Source organism: Fulmarus glacialis, unplaced genomic scaffold (assembly GCF_000690835.1).
Source record: "Fulmarus glacialis isolate BGI_N327 unplaced genomic scaffold, ASM69083v1 scaffold7676, whole genome shotgun sequence".
NCBI classification, from domain to species: Eukaryota; Metazoa; Chordata; class Aves; order Procellariiformes; family Procellariidae; genus Fulmarus; species Fulmarus glacialis.
In genome coordinates this window covers 22,490-45,712 of record NW_009217421.1, presented here as the reverse complement: position 1 = coordinate 45,712, position 23,223 = coordinate 22,490, and the positions used below count along the sequence as shown (strand labels likewise).

At 37.0% G+C, this 23,223-nt stretch overlaps 1 protein-coding gene across 1 annotated transcript in view; it reads right to left on the bottom strand.

The window, feature by feature from the left end:
- The window catches only part of TRAPPC8 (trafficking protein particle complex 8), a gene marked incomplete at its 5' end in the record, with an annotated part of 49,300 nt that overhangs the window by 10,062 nt on the left and 16,015 nt on the right, over positions 1-23,223 (bottom strand). The window contains 16 exons of the mRNA XM_009579652.1: positions 2,953-3,054; positions 3,632-3,817; positions 5,643-5,683; positions 5,799-5,867; positions 6,776-6,872; positions 8,181-8,328; positions 11,433-11,875; positions 12,693-12,850; positions 13,935-14,061; positions 14,752-14,826; positions 15,891-16,021; positions 16,214-16,408; positions 17,168-17,276; positions 18,353-18,577; positions 20,706-20,837; positions 22,414-22,519. Of these exons, the coding sequence (XP_009577947.1) occupies positions 2,953-3,054; positions 3,632-3,817; positions 5,643-5,683; positions 5,799-5,867; positions 6,776-6,872; positions 8,181-8,328; positions 11,433-11,875; positions 12,693-12,850; positions 13,935-14,061; positions 14,752-14,826; positions 15,891-16,021; positions 16,214-16,408; positions 17,168-17,276; positions 18,353-18,577; positions 20,706-20,837; positions 22,414-22,519 (2,344 nt within the window). The remainder of the gene's footprint in view (positions 1-2,952; positions 3,055-3,631; positions 3,818-5,642; positions 5,684-5,798; positions 5,868-6,775; positions 6,873-8,180; positions 8,329-11,432; positions 11,876-12,692; positions 12,851-13,934; positions 14,062-14,751; positions 14,827-15,890; positions 16,022-16,213; positions 16,409-17,167; positions 17,277-18,352; positions 18,578-20,705; positions 20,838-22,413; positions 22,520-23,223) is intronic.

Sequence of the window (23,223 nt, the reverse complement as noted above, 5' to 3'; positions counted from 1 at the left end):
GCTCTTCTACTCCAGTGCTTTACTGCAGCTTTGTTTCCCTGAACAGTTCTAGAAGCTTCTATAAATCCAAACTAAATCCTTAAAAGCTGGCAAAGAATTAGTCTGAGATATACCTTAATTGACAAAGCAGCAGAAGCCAACCAGTACATAGAATTTAACCAAAATATAAAGCAAGCTATCTTGATTTGTTCAACATAGTTACTTGATGAATTCAGCTAAGATTTGAGTCATTTCTCAGCAGGCTAAAAAAATAAAGGGGGTGCAGACAGAGATCTTTTTTGTGTTTTCTCCATGTCTATTTGAGACTATTCTTGGTTGGGGATGGCTGTATTGCAAGACAGACACAGAAATTCCTTTGCTGGATGCAACAGCATGAAGAAGCAGTTCAAGTCAAGAAGAAAGTCGCTGAAGAAGAGCAACAAAGAGAACACAGCAAGAAATGCAGGGAGCGGACTCTTGCATCCTAGGTGACACTCTGTTCAGAATCTGCAAATAAATTTATTTTTTCAGATCTGAGCAGCCCTTTATCATTTAAGAATTGGTAACCAACATGCATTGGTAAAAAGCACGCATCTCCATCTCCCTCTGCTGTCTAGACCACAGAAAACAACCAACTTCTATACTGTCAGCACAAGACATTCAGGAACAGTCTAGAGTTTCCAACCCTGTTTATGACTTAGAGAATAAATACAGATTTACAAGACAAACTATTTGAATGTTACATTTAATATGTACTGAAAATTTTAAGTTATAAGTAATGTTTGGGTTTGGGATTTCCCCCCCTTCCCCAGCTTTTCACTGCTTGTGTAACTTCAATGCAAGAGCAAGATAATTCAAAGACAATATGCAATCCTTAATAGATTAAGTATATTATTTTCTCTACCTAGCCTCATTTAATCCTATTTTGGGGATTCTTTTAATTCTTAAATGTGGAGCGAACGATGTAAACTGCTGCAAAGTCTCAAATCACTTAATTTGTTAAACTCCTCTGAGATGGGAGGTGAGGTATATCTACTCTCCTCATAGTATAAAGTGCCAATTAAAAAAAATAGTAGTACATGAGCATATGAAATTTCTCAATCCTTAGCAGTCCTGATATTACAGGCTCTCAAAATCCAAGTTAAATCTGGGCTTTGGTTACCATGAGAACATAGAATTTACACATTTATGAAAAACAACCACCATTACTCTTATACCAGATTTCAACTGCATCACAACAGACACATTTTTGCTTCCAACCAAGGTACAGAATGCTTCAAAGAAGTATATTCCTCATGTTGAAGAAAGTGAACACAATAATCAATGTAGCATCTATTTGAATGTAGTTGTAATAGTAATAATTGATGAGAAACAGATTATAGACAGAGAATGCTAATATAGTAGCATGTATTCCTCAACACAAATTGAGGGTACATCTGGATCCTCCTTGTTGCTGGTGGCAGGATTCATTTCTTTTAGTTTGAAACTGAATTTGACACAGACAACTAAAGTTCCAGTGCAGTCAACAAGAAATGTAAATTTCTATCCCTAGCATGTTCAGTCATTTGTTTATTTTAGGATGCAGATGTGATTCATTCCTACTTCCTCTTCCAACCCATTTGCTAGAACCAGACCTCAGTGAAATAAGAAGTGGAAGTCCACAGTGTTTTCTCTCCTAACTTTAGATGTCTACAGTGTGATCTACTGTTCTACATACGCCTTAAGACAGGAAAGATAATACCAGAGTGGGTAGTTGTCATTAGACTAATACAGCCTAGTATTGCTCAGCATAGCTTGAGCCCACATGTGCAAAGGGGTTTTTTGGGGGAGGGGCAGGAGGTGGGGTGGTAAGTGAAAAAATCGTCTTCAGAGGTTAGAAGTTAAACTTTCTTATTTTTCACGACCAATGAACACCCGCCAGTTTAGCTCAAACTACATGCCCCTTCCGATTTATTCCCTTCTATTTCATAGCACAAAGAACTAAATGGAAGTATCATCTTAATGATGTAAAAATACTTAAAGGCTTATGAACCAAAGTCAAGTGCACAGCTTCAGAGTAATTCACTACTTATGCTATAGCATGATATGTATAGAAACACACATTTGTCCTATATTGTTTTATTGACAAAATTAATGTCTAGTACTACTTGCTGCAACTCTGAGTAAGAGCTCACTAAAAGCTATATGTGATGTTTGCAACATTGGTAAAAAACAGAATGAGAATGGCACCAAAGCAAGAAGGAACAGCAATGTACTGCTCAGCAGAAGACTAAACAAGTACAAGACTTGTTGTTCTTTATTTTGCACATTAGTCTTCTTCACACACACAAACTGCATCTAGCATAGGTGTTTTTACAGAAACTTATCTATAGCTTCCATAGTTGTTACTGATTCACATACCAGGAGACATCCATCAGTTTTTTACAGATGCTATTTTCTTTGAACAATCAAACAAGCTATAAAACTTCAAAGTGAAGTAATACGCTATTAATTGATCGATTCCAATTGAGCTTTCAATGTCTTAACTGCTCCAGTGTTTCTGCTGTTCTAACATTTTACACTAAAAGTCTTCACTTAAAAGTTGTGCAAATTGATTTTGTAACACCCAAAATAATAGTAAAGTGGTGGAATTATTGTTAACTTTGTTATGAAATAATCGTTAACTTTGACTTAATTCCATTAATAAGCTCCTAGTTCTACTCCGAAATACCACAGAACAGTTTACTCCAACAACTGCATAGCAGTATACTTACTTGTATATTGCTTTTCTCATCTTTAAACTGAGCCTAGCTATTTCAATATAGATGACTAATCAAAGTTGAAGTCAGTCAGTCTGAATTATTTAGCAGTAACACATATGTAATGTTAGATTCTACAAAAGCACCCAAAGTGATTCCACTTATTTACAAGAAAACACATCAAGTCTATTTTGGGAAAGAAGCAATTGTGAAGGAAAACTTCACACTAGATTACCTGCTTCTGAGGAAACGAAAAAGCCTCCTTCCCGACTGTATTAAGGGCAACATGATGCTGGCCCTCCAAAATAAGCTGTTTGTTGTCTTCCACAACATATGCCTACAGAATATAATACAAAGACATTAGCAGACCAGAAACGATCATAAGCTTCATAATACAGAACTACTGACTTTCCCCCTAATTTAAGTGGAAGACGTTGTACTGGTCAAAATCTAAAGGCTAGCATGAGATATATTTTATGTGTATGCTTTTAATTTTGCAAGCACAGACAACTGCTGAAGTTTAGACTGCCAACTTCCACCACCTAATATTTGCTTTCTGGTAAATGAGATCCTCTTCTTCAAAGCAGACTGGGTCACTCTTAGATTCCTATGATAAAGCAAGCATTAACAAATCTCTTGGTTTAAGGTTTCAGAATATTCTCTTTTAAGAAGAGAACTTATAAGAACTGGGTGCATCCAGAGTAATGTAAAACCACTTAAGCATACTTATTACAGTAACAGCTATTAGGACTGTCTTTACTTTTTGACACCATTTTAGTTTATTTGCCTGTTTTCAGAAAAAAGTTTCATCCATAAATTTTGTATGAGTATGCTTGAAAGTTCAGAATGCCATATTATTTTCTAACAATCATATTTCATGGCCAAATTACCACAAAGGCCACAACCATACATACCTTCCACAGTACAACAATGTTCAAATCAACTTCACTGCATCTTTGTATCAATCTGACCGTCTCATCAAATGATTGTTTCACAGCTCTTTGAGATGCATGAGTATGAGATTGCACATGCATTCTTTTAAATTCAGATGATAGGCTTTGGAAAAAAAAGTCTGCACAAGGACTGGCTGAACTTATTATCTGCAAGAACAAAAAGAAAGAGTGCTCTCAGAACAGGATGCAAGCTGACACAAGTTACTCTAACAGAGCTCATCATTGTAGTATTTCAGTTCCATTATCTTGTTTTGCTTCCCTTGGCAAACCTACAGGATGCCACACGTCTCTGTTTCCATGCCTGCCCTCTAGCTCATCATTGTAGTATTTCAGTTCCATTACCTTGCTTTGCTTCCCTTTGCAAACCTACAGGATGCCACATGTCTCTGTTTCCATGCCTGCCCTGTTAGAGATCAGCCCTACCTAATGAGCTGTCTAAGGTAACATAGGGAAACAGAGCTATAGATCATTGGCCTAAAACTGCAAATACCAAACTTGGAAATAAGGGCTTTGATTATTACCACCAGACAGCCTACTGTGATATATCAAGTGTAATGGAGAGAGCTGAAGTGTCCAACTAACTAACTAACTCACATGCAAGTCATTAATGCATATTAATATTTCCCTCAGGTTAGCTAGAATTATTTATCAATAAGTTAGGAACATACATTTTGCTAGCAATAGCAAAGATAATCGACTGCACAGCATATTCCCCACGTATAAGTGGCACAGCCAGAAATACTGTGCTGTTTGTCAAGTTTGTCATCATTCGTGCTGAGCTTTTCCAACACTAAAAGCTTGATAAGAAAGCAGTAGTTTTAAGACCAACAGCAATGGTACTTGGAGACAGCAGGATACGTAAGAAACTTTAGCTTCCTAATCGCTCCCTTCCAAAAATGTTAGGCTTTCCAGAATATGCTGTTGCAGAAGCTGCTAATTGTTGCATTAGCAGAACTCATACCCAGGGAGACAATCTGCTTTTGGAGTAACTGTCTAGAAGGGAGGGCCCCCTCCCTACCCCCCCATTAGAGAACATATTCTTACAAAAAAACTGAAGTTTGTGCAGCTCATCCAACTTTAAAAATGCAAAGAGGGATCATCTACCTCAGAATTTTAGTCCTAACTTCAATTTATATGCCTATAAAATGAAATGGCAGTGAGTAGGTTTCCTTTGGCTTTTAAAAACTGGATACATATATGGAAAGTGTACACTCAGCATAAAATAAGCAATCTGACATCCAGCTAACTAAATCCGCTATGCTAATGTGCATTTCTGATTTGATGCAAGTGGCCTATTTTCCTCAGGTTTTGAAAAAGCATTCGCTGTACCAAGATCATTTGCTAAAAGGATTCTTCTTCAGACAATACCTGTATGCTTAAAAAGATTAAAAGCGCATTGTAGCCTAGAATCTTAAACTTTAAGAAAAATCAAAGAAACAGACTCCCTGAACCGACTGCAACCTACATTAGTAGTTCTGAAATTCTGGTATTTACATCCATTAGAGGTTTCCAGATTATTTTTAGAATAAGCTGTAATTAGAATTTTTAACTTATCTTAGTAAAAATATAATTAAGAAAAAAACAACAGAACAAGAATCTGACATCCACAGATCTCTACTAGAAATCTAGAAGACTGGGAAATATTCAAAAGAACTACTCTCAAGAGTTGGAAAGGAAGGAAAAACATTAGCAAAAAAGTTAGCATCGCAATGCGCTCCTGAAGTAGTTCAGCTGTGGAGCTGGAAACTTAAAATTCCAGACCATCCACTAGCATATGCTACCTTAGCTTCTCTTTGTAAAAGACAGAGCTGACCTAGAAGACCAATAGTTTTTCACATGCAAAATTCAACTTCCAAACTATGAAAGTACTGTTCCCATTTTTATATTTTAAAAAAGGCTTTCACTGGGATGCGTGCACATGACAGGGATACCTTGCACAAGATGAAATATGCAGTTGCACCTATTCACCTACCTGTTCATTTCCAAAGACGATGTCTGCAAATGTGTGATTTTCTAAGGGATAAAAAGAGAAGGCATTGTTTCAGTATCATGAGAAGTCACAACTTTAGCATACAGCATCCAAATAGTATTTTCTTCAAAAAGTTACCACATTCAGGAGAGAACTTACCTTCTGAGTTTTTGCATCTTACTGCTTTAAAGCATAACTTCGCTCTCTCTCTGCTAGCAAGTTTAGTATCTGGAAGAAAAAGGTTGCAAGATTTTTTCCCCCCCCTCAACATAATCAGAGTCCCTCCTCATTAGACAAAAGTCAGTCTTTAAACTTCACAAATAAAAACACGCTGATGATACTCAAGAAGCATAACTGATCAAGCAGAGCAGCTGCATGATAGTAAAGAAGATTAATTTTTCATGACTGCGTGGTAGTAAAGAAGATGCATCTTCTGCTGACCCCTTCCAACTACTTCTAGAGCAGGAAGTGAGCCATAATACATAAAGGAGATACAGAGAAAGAAGGAAGGAACAGAAGACGAAAGATTCAGTTTATCTGACTGGTTCACTCTCAATATTAATACAAAAGGAATACATGTCTAGACTAACTTTTAAGTACATAAAATGTCAGCATACAAGTAAAGATAACATTTGTTAGATACAATAACGGGACTTTTTTTTTTTTGCCTGGCATAGTTAGCCTTTTCAAAAATTAGCAGCTTGTATTAACTAAGGCAGGATACAGCACTAGCAATTCTGGTATATTTCTAATAACTGAATAGAGCACTTGTCAAATATTCTGTTGATCAGTTAATTTAACACTGATATAAATAACTAAAAATAAAGGAACGCTGAAACATATTTCTTGTAAGGCAAGTTATGAGCCAAACCAGACATGGATTTCTCTACACCACAGAAATAATTTATCTGTAAGTTAAGCACATTTTTAAAATTTAAGACTTCATTAAGTTAGCTGTCAATATACTTTTCTTGAAACTAACAAAAGAAGGGCTGTAGTATGTTTGAAAGGGACAAAGTTTTTAGAAACTAATTATTCTGAAAGCCAAATACAAGTAAGTCCTTGTAAGATTCTTTTAACTGGTCTTGTCAGGCAGAAGCTAGACTTGCCATCCTTTTGGTGATAAAGATACATACCTTTGTCTTCAGAGATGTTAACAGATTTTTGAAGCTTCCAGTGCTTGCTATTACTTGAAACTTGCACTATATGAAATTCTTTAACGCCAGTCTCACTCTAAGGAAGAAACAAAAATTATGTCAGTAAGACCAATCACAGTTGTGATGTTCTACATCGCATAGTAAGTGTTCATTGCAAGGTGGCACTGTTAGAATCTTAATTTAACTCGTTATTCACACCGTCCATAATATAGTACTAAGGAGAGACAAGAAGAGGATTAAGACCCACTGTAATGTAAAACAACAGTCCGAGCTCACAGCAACTTCCAATTCCAGTAAACAAAGCCACACAAAGAGGAAACAAAAATCCCCAGAGTAACACCTGCAAGCTACTATTTTAGATTAAGACAACTATAATAAAACCTAGGCTTTTAACTCCAATGCAGAACACTGTCTGCAAGGCCACTTAGTTTCTAAGATTACTTTAGGAACATTGCTAGGTCATAAATGTCAGAAATTCAGTAACTTTTTTTTTTAAATATACCACAATGAAAAGTAGCTTTTGGGGTTGGTTTCCTTTCTTGGAAAGAGGGAGGTGGTAGTGGAAAATTAAGTCTTGCACAATGTTATCTGTTAACTTGTTAAGTACTTTATAAAACATTCCTTCCTCCTCAAAGAAGGAGCGGACAATATACATTTTAGTAGCTGAAGAAAAAACAGAGTGTACACACCTTTAAAACAAAATGACACATCAGCTCAGTGATTCCACTACCAGCTAAGTGTCTAGGAATTCTATAAACAGAGGATTTAATTACCTTGCTTTGTGGTTGAAAAAGTGGGAGCAGCTTTACCAAAAAAATGAGTAAATTTAAATTAGCATAGTATGAAAAATTGAAATATTTTTATCTGCTTTGCTAAGTCAACAGATCACAACAGACATATCTGTATTTGGATTATATTTGCAAAAATATCTTTTAGAGTTTGGTAATAAATGTAAACACAGAAGCTTCCTTCAAGTCGGAGCTTAAATTTTGACTTCACATTACCACTAATTCTACCAGTGTTTTCATTGGAAGGTTGCAGGGGGCACAGGTTGTCTCATTCAGAACTATCTTGAAAGTTGTGATCATCAAGAACATTCATGAATTTGGAATAAATTTTCCTAAAAGAAAAAAAGACTCTGAACTACAGTACTGGAATTTGCTTAGGATAGAGATAGTTACAGCAGATTTCCAGAGAGTTGAGATATAACTTAATCTTAGTACTTTCTTTCCAACAGTAACTGGAATGATTAAATATGCAAGGCTTACTTAGCTTTTGCAAAGTAGTTGTAAAAAGACCTTTTACTTAAGTCTTGGTTCTACTGGTGACACTTACACATCTGCAGAGCTTTAGAACAGTATTATTATTAAAAATAAGAACTTACAGTATTGATATTTTCTACATCCACAAACACCAACATATTGTCCCCTCTGCCTTCTTCATCTTCAAGTGCATTACTTCTGCAGACAGTAGCTCGAATATGGAGAGACCGGCTAGTACAAATAACTGCAGTGTGCCTTAATACTCTATGACTAGGAAGGAGGGGAAGAAAAAAAAAGAAAAGGAAGACATTCTGAACAACCAGGACTGCTATTCAGAACCTGTCACCAAGAAGTTTAGCTTTTATGTTTGCCATCAATACTAAGGCCATTAGACAATGTATTCCTTTCAACCACCAAAGAGACACTTTTCTTTTTAGCTTCCTATCAAAACTATTATTTTTAACAATCATGCTGCATGGGTAGGTGCTGTTCAACATGCAGTCTCTTAGACAGTTTGAAATACTGGAGAAAAAGGTTCGTATGTTACCATGACAAAAAATAACATCAGAAATATTTCTGATGTAACACAACTAGCACAGTGAAAGCAAAGAGGCATGTATTGGCACAGGGATGTCATTAAGGTATTTAATGCCACCACATGCTTTGGAAAATACGAGTTTTTGAGTAAATAAACCATAAAAGACTCACTAGTTAGTCACATCTCCCACATAAACATTTCCTAAAAGGCATTTAGACAGAATACAACTTCATTCAACAAATTCCCCTGAACTGAGAATCTTGAAAGTTTACTTCTAGAACCATTACTACTCTGCCTTTTTCCAGACATGCTCAACCTCCAGGCCAGCAAGCCCTTTGTAAATGTTATCTTCCTGTTTTTCTAATGATGAGTAAACTTCCATTCTTAGACACCATCAAAACACGTGAGCTTTTCCCACATAGAAGCTTTGTATTACCATAACTTCCACTTGGAAACTTTAGAGGCATGTAAAAATTTCATATGCGTTACCTACTAAATATGCTGAAACATCATGTGATACTTGTTTTGGGAGGGGAAATCTGTGGTTTCCTAAACTCTGTTCTGTAGACTGTGACATTACATGAAGTAAACTTAACAGTTTTGCAGTTAATCTTCAGACAGAGATACAGATGTCTGTATAGCTTTCAAGCACCACAAATTATACCATTTTTTGAAAATTTAAAAGCTATGCTTAGTCTACAAAAAGTACTGTTAAACAAGATCACATCACTTAAGTTCCCCTGGAAACTTCAATACAGTGGGGAACAAATATATTCCCCAAACAACCATCTTCCATCTGTGAAACACCTCCTTTCTGAATACTATAAACTCGGAAGAGAAGAGTTCTGTTCTAAAAAAAAAAAAAGAAAAAAAAATACATTGTAGGGGGACAAATTCCCTATTCCTACAGACTAGCTTAAAGCCAAATGAAAAGTTAACTTTGGTATTTCAGAAGCTACAGAAAAATCTAAACAAAGGGTGCATTTGCATGACTTAGTTTGTTTTCAAGAATATGCCACTGATGCACTCTCTTGACCACCTTCAACTTATTTGGCTTTAGTTTACATTATAGAGCAGTCTCACAGCACATGAACTTGGTTTCTTTCTCAGAACTAGCCTGGAAAGCAAGTTCCAGCCACAAGCAGACATTCAGTCCACGTGACCAGAGCTCATCCGAAGTAGCCCTGGTCCCCACCATAGTATAGAGACCAGGTGTGCTGGTTTTGTCTGGGACAGAGTTAATTTTCTTCACAGTAGCTGGTAAGGGGCACTGGAAACAGTGTTGATAGCATAGGGATGTTTTCGTTATTGCTGAGCTTACACAGAGTCAAGGCCTTTTCTGCTTCTCACACCATCCCACTATTGAGTAGGCTGGGGGTGCACAAGAAGCTGGGAGGGGACACAGCTGGGACAGCTGACCCCAACTGACCAGAGGGATATTCCATACCATATGATGTCAGGCTCAGCAATAAAACTAGGGGGAAGAAGAAGGAAGGAGGGGACATCTGGAGTGATGGTGTTTGTCTTCCCAAGTAACCGTTACACATGATGGAGACCTGCTTTCCTAGAGATGCCTGCTGATGGCAAGTAGTGAATGAATTCCTTGTTTTGCTTTGCTTGCGTGGCTTTTGCTTTCCCTATTAAACTGTCTTTATCTCAACCCATGAGTTTTCTCACTGTTACCCTTCCGCTTCTCTCCCCCACCCCACCAGGGGGAGAGTGAGCAAGCAGCTGTGCAGGGCCTAGTTGCTGGCTGGGGTTAAACCACAACACATGGTCCCTGGCCCTGATTACAGATTCACTCCTTATAGTCTGCATCATTTCTGAAGGTGGGCAGAGACACATTCTCCAGACAAACAAATCCAGTACAAGCAGCTCCATAATAAATTTCTCTCCCAGAAAATTAAATAGTAACATTTATCAAGTCTGTGGCCAGTATTCTTAGTGGGCTAAAAACCAAATCTAGATAAAGCCTGTTGCAACTTTTTCTCAGCTGTAGCTATGAGCTCTAACAGCTACAAGGTAGCAATGCAAGAACCATATTTGCAGAAGAGTGAAAGAAAGGGATAAAAAGGGACAGTCTTCATTTCTGAATTTGGCTGTTTGCTAGATTGCTACACTAAGGCTTCCTGAAGGCCGATCTCTTATACTTTCTGAACAAAGGCCTATTCACCCCAGAATCTTTGAAGAACAGGTTTCTCAAAAAAGTTCTCTTGAGCCTTCTTAGCCTCGGACATGGGTGGGACTTGGGCATAAGTGACATAAAAAGTCAACTTGCTACCTTTCAAGTAAAGTTCAAAGAAAGCACTATTTGTTAGCTTGTGGTGTCAAACTTGACTGTCCACTGTCTCAAGGTGGTCCAAAAAATGAACTATATAACAGCATGCAAGTCAAACTTGGTATTTAACCCCTACAAAGAGAATAACTTTCTAGTAATACAATTACTAACTACATTTTAAATAAGAACAAAATCTTTCAGTTTATAACATGCAAAACCAAATTAAATCATGATTTTTTTTTCCCCCTATGCCTCACAAAGATGCTCTTCCAGAGAAACTAAATACAAACAGAGTTTGCATTAACAGCATTCCATTAACCCTCTTTCTACTAAATTATATGAATAATTGCCACTTCGATGGAAGCCGTGTAGGCTATATAATTTCATACGAAAATTCGATCATACAGTAGAAAAAGATTATTGCTTAGAACAGCAGGTAACAGGCCACTTTTACATCATCACAGCAACTGACAGAAATTCAGTAAGATTTACATTTATGCTTGCAATGTTTATAATGTGTCTAATAAGTATGACAGAAAAAGGTAGATAAAAACTTACCACATTTTTGAGTGTCTTTTAATACTTTCATAGTAAAACAAAAAGTTAATTTCATGAACACCTTCTTCATCTGGTCCCCGTAACCACATTGGCAGCTGCACTGAAGCCCCAGGAAGAAGAACAGCATCAGGAAGTGGGACATATATTACTTCAGGCTGCCCTCCTGTGCCAACCCCAAAGTTTACAGAAGAAGCTGAAGATAGCAGTGCTGTACGCACAGAGGTAGGATCTGTCACAACAGTCTTGTAAGCACTACAGTTTTCAGAAGCTGAAGGACTTAGTGGCGTTAGAACAGCAGTATTTCCACCAAACGTAAAAAATTCTGGATGCTTAGACACAACCTTCAGTGCGGTAAGAGGACACTTGCTTACGTTCACAAATTCCACATATGCTTTTCTGATTTCTCCACAGAGAAGCCCTGTAGGAAAATTTATAAAGAACACCTGTATGGGAGAGAAGAGGAGAAAAAAAAACCTGAACATTGAGCCAAGTTACAAATGCGCATGAAAACAACAACCAACATATTTAAACTGTATTGCTCTCTACAGCTTCATAAGGGAGGGAAGTGGAGAGGGAGGTGCTGATCTCTTCTCCCTGGTACCCAGTGGCAGGACACATGGGAATGGTTCAAAGTCTCGCCAGGGGAGGTTTACACTGGACATCAGGAAGCATTTCTTTACCGAGAGTGTGGTCAAACACTGGAACAGGCTTCCTAGAGAGGTGGTCGATGCCCCAAGCCTGGCAGCGTTTAAGAGGCATTTGGACAATGCCCTTAATAACATGCTTTAACTTTTGGTCAGCCCTGAATTGGTCAGACAGTTGGACTAGATGATCGTTGTAGGTCCCTTCCAACTGAAATATTCTGTTCTATAGAATGTTGTCATTAACCAGTTAGTCAGACCATTTTAATAATCCTAGTAAGGAAAACCACTGTGTTTTAATTAACCAACTTGAAGAACTATTCTAGATGAGTGGCAAGCAAACACAAAAAAGCTTATCTGTTCCCCCTCACCTTGAGATTTGGCTACAAAAGCTGTTGCCAACTAAAATTCTAAAGGGAATATAACAATTTCAGAAGGATACTGATCTGGAGGCTTTCACTTGGGAAAAAAAGCCACATAAGATCAGCACTGACAGATCAGGAATTAACTGGAAAGATTTAGGCATTAACAGAGTCTAAGACTTTATTGTTAGAATTACATTTATAAGCTCTGCATTCAGCTATTTGCTCAAAACTGCCAATAGAAAGTAGCTACGTACCTCCAACAAAGGCATTTCTTCTGTAATAATGGGATCTAAACGTCGATCAGGTCCATATTTAATGGATGTTTTTTCCTCTTTTGTGTTATTAAGTCGAGGCCCTTGGATTTCTAAATCTTGTCGTCCTCGTACAGATAACCCATTGGAGACAAACTTTCCTGAAACAATTTTTTTAAAGTTTTTTTTTTATAAGTAATTCCTAACTTTTTTCTGAGAAGTGATCCAAAGCTCCCTACGCAATCTCAAATATCATTCTCAAGTATCATTTTGATTTCTCCGCTATTGGGCACATGCAGCGTTCATCGATTAAGCAGCATCACTGAGAAAGAACTATTCAAAGCTTACTGTCACACATAACGCATTGCTATTGCAAGTTCAGCCAGCCAGTTATCAGTTGTTGTGGACTTCCTCTGCCCTTTAATAGTTTGACTACAATTGGGGCAGGGGAGAGAGCCCGGAGCATGAAGGTGATTATTTATTTCCTTTCCCCAATTTCTGCCAAGCTGGAAAAGTCACCCAAAACATTTTTATTTCGTTCAAAGACAGGCCACCACTCTCCAAATGTTTTTTATCCCAAAGGTTTCCAGTTCGTAGATAGCTAAACAAACTTCATTATTTCTTTTAGACACTTTGAAACACATGCTTTAATCCTCATTTCCTCCAACAACTACGTTTTCCCTGTGAGAGACAGTTTCAGATGAATGAGTCAACAAAACAGATCAAGTAACATGCAATTAATAAGCCATTTATATGTTAATATAAAGGAAAGAGAACCAAAATAAAGTCAAGATGCTAAACAAAAATAATTATCAGCCAAAATTAGATTTGGGAATCTATGCAAACAACTTCAGTGCAACATTTGGACAAAAGTTGAAAGCTAACAAAGCGAAAAGTCCCAGAAGAAAAATGAATGGCAAAAGAGTCAATGGAAGTTGTTATAGATTCAACATGGCATAGATGGAATATTTAAATTTTGATTTTTTTAATGGTTTCAGAATTTCCACAGATTTAAAAGGAACAATAAGTATGGGTTTGGCAGAGGTTACTTCCTTTCTCATGGTACTCCTACAGGTGCCAATTCATTCTTTTCCTCTTCCAGTTGTTTCCCTTGTTTCTACATCCTCACCTGAAGGAAGGCCTTGCATCATAATAGTCAAACATTAAGCACTACAATTAGTCCTACTCTGCAGAAGCCGTCTCCCCCTTCCAGAGACACACAACTTAAGGGAATAATACACTTACCTGTCTGTAATCCAATAGAAGGATCTATCCCATCTAATGTCACAGCACCCTGAACAGTGCCAAGATTATAAACGACTCCCAGAATATGTAGCTCCCCTGTTTGATGGGGAAAGAGCTTTAGTCTTGCCTGTGGAGATATGTTAAATTTTTGTTGTTGTTGCTACTAGAAAAAAGTATTATTACATTTAAATGTCCAATTGCTAAAGACACTCACACTACATTTACTTTATAGTCGTGTCAGATGTAACTGCATACAATAACTACAGGTCATTCACTGGATTCAAAATTTCATATACACAGAATTTACCAAAACAGTCCACAGCTGAGCGGTGCTCATTACATTAGGAAAGAATCCTAAATTGTAACAAAAATGAACTTTAACAGAGGCAGAATCACAGAATGGTTGAAGTTGGAAAGGACCTCTGGAGGTCATTTTGTCCAACTCGCCTGTTCAAATAGGGCTACCTAGAGCCAGCTGCCCAGGACCATGTCCAAATGGCCTTTAGTATCCCCAAGGATGGAGACTCCACAATCTCTCTGGGCAGCCTGTGCCAGTCACCATCCTAGTAAAAAAAAAATGTTTCCTGATGTTCAGATGGAGCCTCCTATGTTTCAGTTTGTGCCCACTGCCTCTTGTCCTGTCACATCCTCCCTTCAGATACTTATACACACTGATGAGATTCAGAAGTTCTAGTACTTCATATATCAGTAATGTCTTCTGTAAGTTTAGCATTAAGTTTGGATCACAACAAGTCTGAACTCCACCCTGAAATTCAACACTGAGAAGACTATTTTTAAAGCAAAGTATAGTACTTACCACTTTTGTCTCCTCGCTATTAATTAAAAATTCTGCTATTGCTTCAGTTCCTATCATATCATCATCACATGTTCCCTGAAAAGAAGAAACAGCTTTTCAGATACTATTACTCCTAGGCAGAAAAAGTGCCACAAATATTACTTCCCGCACCCTTCCTAAAGTGTTCAAGGAAAAAAAGCATACAAATTTCAAACTGCAGACAGTTAGGACCAGCAGGCACTGTATGCCCAGCTTCTCAGGCTTTCTGAGTTAAAGAAGCAGCTAGAGAACTCAGTAAAAATTTAAGATTTATCACTATAAATTGGAACCATTCCCAATCAATTTCACTGATACTCACAGAAGTATTTATCATATCATTAAAGTAGCAGTTCAGACCAGCACAGAAGGGAAGGCTTATGGTAATCCTTGAGACTTATTTATATGAAACCATGTTTATAGCTCTGGCAAACACTTACAGCACCTTTAGAGATCGCTATGTTCCAAATACTTTTGGCCAGGAAACCAAATTATTAAGGAATTTACTGTAATATTCAGTATTAGAACATATTAAAACCTTAAAAATATGAATGTGAGAACAGTCCTTCAGAGGGAAGTTTGGCAGTATCAGCTGAAATGTTAAATTAAACAGTAGTAAGTAATTCATGTAAAGTATTCAAAACATTAATTTTTAATAAATAAATTTTCATTTTTCTTCTAATCGAGATACCAAGATGTTCCTATGTCATACCAGCACAGTTTTTCAGAACACACATTTCACTACATACAGTAGCTCAAGTAAGAAAAAGGTATTTGATAATATGCCTTGACATTGCAAGTAATTTCTGCTGGTCAAGGCTAATGTGACTCAAAATAGATGTACTACACATACAATGAAATGTTGGAAGTATTTTGCCTTGCATTAAGCTTTACAATACTCATTACAGTACGTTTGTTCACTTGGCTGCTTTGTGTCCTATGGATCTACAAAAATCCAAAACAATGCATAAAGAAATTCAGTAGCTACTTTTTTTTGCCTTTTTTTTAAAATTTACACTTAAACCAGCTGTTTTCATACTACAGAATTTTGAAGACTTAAGTTAATATATACTCCATAACTGCAGCTGTTCGGTTTGGCTGAAAAAGGATGAAGCTTTCCTTACCAGCTCTTTTGTTTCTCCATCAATCTTTGCATTGAAGTCTTTAGGTTGAAACTTCCACAACAATGAAAGGTCAGTCAAGAGAAGTGGAACTTTCAGAGGGTTTCGGAAGGACACTTCTACAGTTATTGGTTCTATTAAAAGAGTGCAGGAAAATAATGACAACAGGCTATCCCCACCACAATCTGAAGGTTCACCTAACTCAAAGCATTCTTGCGCAAGCAACTTGCACAAGAACATTGGTTTAAATTTAAAATAACACAGGAAATACTGTACAATTTTATCTAACTCACTTTATTTCTGAAGTGTATAAATCTTAACTTTACCTTCTATCACAGCAAGTGGAAATCTGGAGTTATCTGAGTAGCGATTTAAACAGAACTGTGTTGGTTGAAAGTTTGAAGGTATTATTCCTTTATTTATCACAGAAACAACCTGCTCCTCAAGTTCCTTCCATTGTTGTGATGATTCCGAGTCATACTCCTGATCCAGACTTACATGTGTAGCTGCCTGCTTTTCACCTAGTATGAGTAAGGCAATCTTAGAAGATGAGAACAGTGGCATGCAACAGTTGCAAGAGGGCTGCACTGGCAATTTGCTAAGTATTGTTAAAATATTTCAAGTTCTCAGTCACTGTCATTTTTACATTACAATTGATTTAAGTCAGTGAATTGCAAGACATTTTGAAATACACACATGGAAGACAACACTGAGGACAATTTGAGTATATTTCTATCGGCAAATTGTGGAATTCCATGATTTTAGCGTGCTACATGGTATACTCAGCGTACAGATTATTTTTACTTTATGACAGACTACAGCCCCACAGTACAGCCCTGGTTTATATAAAGAATTTCCACTCAGCTTACTTCACATTCAGGAATCACAGTGTTTCAAACATTTCATCCAAGAGAAAGTTAACCGTAAAGCTAATTTCTAGCATTGGCACTAGCATCTAGCATTTGCTAAAGAATTAATAATCCCTTTCATGAAGTTCATTACAGACTTACATTGAAGCTTTCCAAAATAGCGGAAGTCAGCACATCCACGTATGCGGATTTCATATTTATACAGGAAGTCTGAAAACATCTAGCAAGCAGATACTAAGCTTAAGCTTTTCTTTGAAATCTTATTTAAGAAGTTACCTTGTCACATTTTTTATATAATGATAATTTTTACATTATGATAGATTTTTTTTTTTTTTAAACAACACCAACTCTTGCATATATTTTGGTTCCATAAATAAGGGACTTCAATCTGTTTACATAAAATTTTCTAACCTTCTGCTGGTCTTCGATCATGCCCAAAGAAAACACGGGTTGCTGAGCTGTTAATATATGGTAAAGGAAGCTGTGGTAAGGGACCATCAGGTGACAGCTGGGTTACATTCTGGAGCAAAGGAGGAAAACAGTGTTATGCCATTACGCAAATACATGACATCCATGCTGTACATTACCAATGACTGAACAATAAGGAAGCCAAGTCATAAGCACTCAATGTTTGAGCACACAGTATTTTTAAGATTAAATTAATCATTTCAATTAACTGTTTTGATAGTTTCTTCTGCTTTGACAGTGTGAAGTACTATTTTTTTCTTCAGTAAGAGTTTAAAGTTCGTGAAATCTTTATGGAAAAAGGAGAATAGTTATTTTAATCCAGCACTCTAATCACTGCTGTGGCTGCATAGCTGTTACAAACTTTATTTGATGCAAAGCTTGACTCTCTTAACTCAGAATTTGACAAACTACGTTCACTACACCACCACCATTACATAAGGCTCACCACAGCTGAGCTGTGGACTCAGACACCAGTCTTGAGTAAGGTCTACTGTAACTTAGCAAACACCACAGAAATTCTGTTTACAAGCTTTAAAAGACAGTAAGTAACTCCATGGCTGCAAGTTGTATGGTGATATTAGCACTAAACACCCCATAACGTACATGGTACGCTACAATCCAGAATCACTCACGAACTTGATGAGTCACTTGATCTATAAAAACCCTTATTAAAGAATAAAATTCACTACAACGTGGATGCGGAATACTTAATAATACCAGAAAAGGTGACAGAGCTACCTCATCTTTATTAAACATTTATTATCAAAAGCCTCAAAAACCATTATAAATTGATCAAAACAAACAGATCCACTTCCTCTAAAAGAAACTGAACCATCACAAGCTGCAATTCAGCCATGACCCTCAAAAGGAAGAGTTCATTTTACTGCAATAAAAACACATACAGAGAGTCACACTAATACCCATCAGTGGAAGTACACTTAATACACACAGGAGATGCAGCATATTTTGTTTTTTTGAAGCCTAAAATAAAAAATGAACATATCAAATAGATAAACAACCCTGGAACAAAGCAGGTATGACAGAAAATCACTTAATGACTTAACAGAAAATTGCTGGTAATAAAATTACTGATTACTCAACGAATAAAGACAATGAAGAGTCATTCACCTTGTAAACATAAAGATACTCCCTTAAAAAAGCTCCTTGCTGAGCTGGAGGTTGTTTACTGTCATTGATCAAAATATGCCTGAAGGCAGACACAGCATTGTCAAGCTGACGAAGTGTAAAGGACTGGCGACCAATAGTGAAGTTAATATGGTCTTCTGCAAGAGACCAGCCTTTCCCTTTGTAAACCTGCATAGCTTGACAGTAGCAACGTAAGGCATGTTTTTTCTGCAAGAAAAAACAAAAAAGTTAATTTCTCAAATAATTCCATTAACCACTCATTGTAATTGTAATATTAGGAAGACTGAACAGTAGGTCAGAAAAATTACTGAAGTTTTTACCACCACTACCCCCACTATGCTAAGTGTAATGTTTGCAGAACTATACCTCATAGCATCTGGTCAACATTAATCTAAGAACAGAAGTGTTGGTTCCTACAGTACATAGCCTAGCCTGCAGATTAAGTTCATGTTTTCAAAGGCTAGTGTAACAGGCAGTAAGTTAAAAAAAGCAAACAACAAGAGAAGACTACTTTTAAAATAGTGTTCTATGTTGCTCTAGGACTGACTGCTAAAGTCTACAGAGCTCTACTGCCAAGCTTCAGGACATAAGCTAGATTTAACACAGTTCATTTTCACTTCTGTAACTGAACTTTCAGAGTTACACTTCCAGTTAATTTTTTTCAGTAGACACACTTGGAACAAAATCCATGCCAAGCAAACAAACAAAGACACAGCCCTATAGTACATACAAAACAAAATTACCAATCACATCAGCCATTGGGAGATAGATGCTCTGCTCCCAATCAGCTCCACAGTTCCTTTCCTGTACATACATCAGGACCTGGGCATTCAATCCCAAGTCTAGGTATTGAACATCTGCATAGGCATTCACTGTACAGGCAAGTCTCAGCTTCTAAAAAAAGGGAACAGCATTCCCTTATTTACAACAGTAATGGGAAAAATCTAAGATATGTTCAGATTGGTATGGTGATGACAGCAGAGTACAAGCAGTAAATCCTTAACATCAGCAGATACTACTGACACTTTAAAATATGGTATTGCAGTATGCAGCTGAGCAGCCTGGCTGACTTCTCTTCAGTATCATTTAATATTTTGGTGGCTCTAAGGATATGGAAAGAAAATAACCTACATTTACTTTAACACCAAAAAAGCATTCTTTGGAAACCAGAATCCCTACAAGAATTAGACACAAACAACAAGAGAGCTGTTACATGAAGACAAAGTCAAAGCTTTACAAAATGCTTGCACTGTTCCAGGCAAAGGAGTGAGATTTAAGACAATAAATAAAAAAAACCCTGTTCAATAGCTCCCTGTCAGTACTGTATTGTCGTAACAATAGACAGGGAAACTACTGCATGAAGAAAACCAAGGAGAGGCGGAAAATACTCCTACTGTGCTTCACATCTGTGACTTTCAACACAGAAGCCAAGAATACAACAATACTTTCTTTGGTCTTCACCAGGATGGTAAAAATGAGATTGAGTGGGGTGGGAGAACACGCCCCGCCCCAAGACCACAGGGCTTTGTTTCAAACAGAGTTCGGGTGCCTGGGTTCTCCTATATTATTGATTTGCAATACAAATTTATTTCTATCAGAGGTTTGCAGCTTATCAGTAAACTGAAATTGACAGTATTCAAGGGCAGCCCCATAACTGAACTCCGGCAGCTGAATCAAGCACAAGCTATGTTTAGAGAGTCTATCCCATAACTGAGGCAGAAATAAAGCACACAAGTTATGTCCAACAAATTTCGACTTTATTTACCACAGTTAGAGCTGCCTACACAGGAATGTGAATGGAAGTAAAAACAATCTGATTTGTATTGATTTAATTGCTACTTAAGTCTAAGCAGCCATAAAGAGATGCTTTAGTTTGTCTTGTAGCAACTGTTCACACACCTGCACCTCCACTAAAAAGCATGTGGTTAAGGCACCAGGAAAAACAGATATCTAAATTTTGCTATTATTCTAATAAATTAAGAGTTTAACAAATCCCTAACACCTGCAACTCACTCTTATCTCAAGAGTAAAAATACTCCTTTACCCAAATAAAAAGCCTTGTATTTCACTGTGTATAAAATTGAGACCAGAAATGAAAACACACATCACTTAAGTTTCAAGTCAGTGATCTTCACCATTACTTCAAATATAGAAATAAAGGCTAAGCTGATCAATGCAGAAGACATTTTCAGAAGATCAGAGCTGAATACTTCTGACTAACACAAAAGTGTCAGAAGCCAAGAATCTTTTTCCAGACTAATGACACATTTAACATGTTTTTCAGAGTGAGTATCAAATACCAGGCATATTTTCCATGCGGAAAGATAATACTTACCTGGCCTGCTTTACTAAACCTATGGCCAGCCAATATCATATGAAATGCAAACTTTCTAACCATGGGACTTTTCATGTTTATAAAGCAATGGGCTGCCTGCTCCAACAGAAGTGCACTGCGAAGATCTGAATCCTATTTAAAAGTAAAAAGGAGAATTAGCCTCAAAGTTGAATGCAAACATAAAGATAACACTGGCCTTGTTTGAATGCTAACAGGGACAGTAAGCTGTAACAGTGCTGTGAAGTTGAAGATTCTTTTATATACAAACATTATATGTATATGCATGCATATAAAAGAAAATAAGACTAAAAGTATTTTTCACTTTGTTACATGTATAGTGTTCAATATCAAACATGGTGGTATTTTTTTGCAGTGGAGAGATTTATATATCAACCTGTTTCAGTATGAGTGACAAAAGAAATATTTTCTGTTTTTTCAGTTACTCATGCTACCATTTCTAACACTTACCATTACCTCTGAAGAACTTTGCTACCTTTTCCCCTCCCTCCTCCTGCAGATATTAAGGCTAGAAGCAAAAATTAAGACCTTTAACAGGATGAAGGAAAAATAGAGGGAGCAATGGAATTTAGTGAATTTGTGTCACAAGAACCAGGATGATTTTTTAATAATGCACAATTTCTTATTATTACCCCCTTTTCTTCTCATGCCAAGACACAGCTATATTACTTTAACCAATCAGAACAGAATCTGCTTGATTTTACCACAGTCGAACTTCATTCTATCAGTGATGTCAAGTATGCGTCTGGACTACAAGTACACTGAGACACCTGTATAGCATCCTATAAAGATTTTCCTTGCAACTGCCAAAAGGCATACTACATATAACTTTAAATGATTGTGCAGAGCCAATAGTATTTAAATTTCTTGCTTAAATAACTTATACTGCTCACATAGTTTTGGTAGCAAGCTTAAGTTGAAAGGGCAAGAATGAAGCTACTTGAGAAGACACTTGAGAAACTTAAAGAACTAAGCAAATTTATTCCATGCTTAATCTGTCCCAGGAAAAGTCTCAGAAGCATCACATTTAGTGCAGCTGGCCACAAAGCCAGAACTAACTGCCAGTTAGACTTTCCTCCAAGCTACATAGAAGATGCTATACTATTACTGGTATTACATTTGTTTCACTCCTTTTCAAGCAAGACACTTTCTGGGCTGTTAGAAGCTAATTCCATGCTTAATTTCCACCAATTAATATTACAGAAGTGTTCAGACTACCTTTCACTTACACAGTAAGATTCTAACGATTCGTAACAGCTGAGCTACAGTAACGCCTTAGTTACTTAAACTATAGAGAACTTCTGATTATATGTAGGATAGTATCCATTATGACTCTGGCAAGCCATGCTAATACTTTTAACCCATGAGTTCTTAAACTGAAAGTATACCATACAAGAATAAGCAGATGTCAAAGAAAATTTGTTATAAAGCCAAAGATAACAAATGCACATTTAGCACATTTAAAGAAGTCAAGCAAGTTACTTGACTAGAAAGAAAAAGAGAAACAGTACTAGTTTCTTCACTTGCAGTGTAAACAGAGTTTTCTTCACTTCGCGCTTTATGCTGGCTCATTTGCTACCTTTGGCTAGAAAATATCATAGGACAACAGTTGGAATGTAACCTAGAAGTGCTTGGGTAAGTAAACAAATGGGAGGAGGGCAAGAGTGGAAAAAGCTATTAAGTGTTTTACCTCACTGGTTAAACGAATCAGAAGAGCAGCTGCCTCCGAATATTTGCTTTGACTTTTTAAGATTTCAGCACTAAGGAGCACACAGCGTTCAGCCAAAACCATGTTCCTAAAGCAAAAAAGAAATATATTAATAAATAATTATCAAAATAAGCCATGGAAAACTTTTCACCTCAAATCTGACAAATTTTCTCCGTATCGCATCAGACTGATGTTCTGTTTATCCTTCTTAAAGTAAAATATGAAAGTTCATCCCCTGCAAAACAACCACATACAGATTGACACATTAAGTGTCCTATCCTACCGTAAGAGCAGCTTTTCAAAAGTCAAAGCTAGAGAGCATTTTTGAGGACAGTATTGTATTTATAAAAATACCAACTAAAATGATCCAACCAACTAAATGATCTGCTAAATGAGAAGTCCAACAGCCAGAAACAAGTTGTGCTAGGTTGACCTTGGTGGGTACCAGGTGCCCACCAAGCTGCTCTATCACACCCCCTCCTCAGCAAGACAGGGGGAGAAAATTAGATTAAAAAGCTCACCGCTGAAATAAGGACAGGGAGATCACTCACCAATTACAGTCACAGGCAAAACAGACTTGGTTTGGGGAAGATTAAATTAATTTATTGCCAAATAATAACAGAATAGGATAGTGATAAATAAAAACAAAACTAAAACACCTTCCCCTAACTCCTCCTTCTTCCCAGGCTCAACTTCACTCCCAACTCTTCTACCTCCTCCTCCCGCCAAGTGGGGCAGGGGGACAGGGAAAAGGAGTTGCAGTCAGTTCATAACATTTCATCTCTGCTTCTT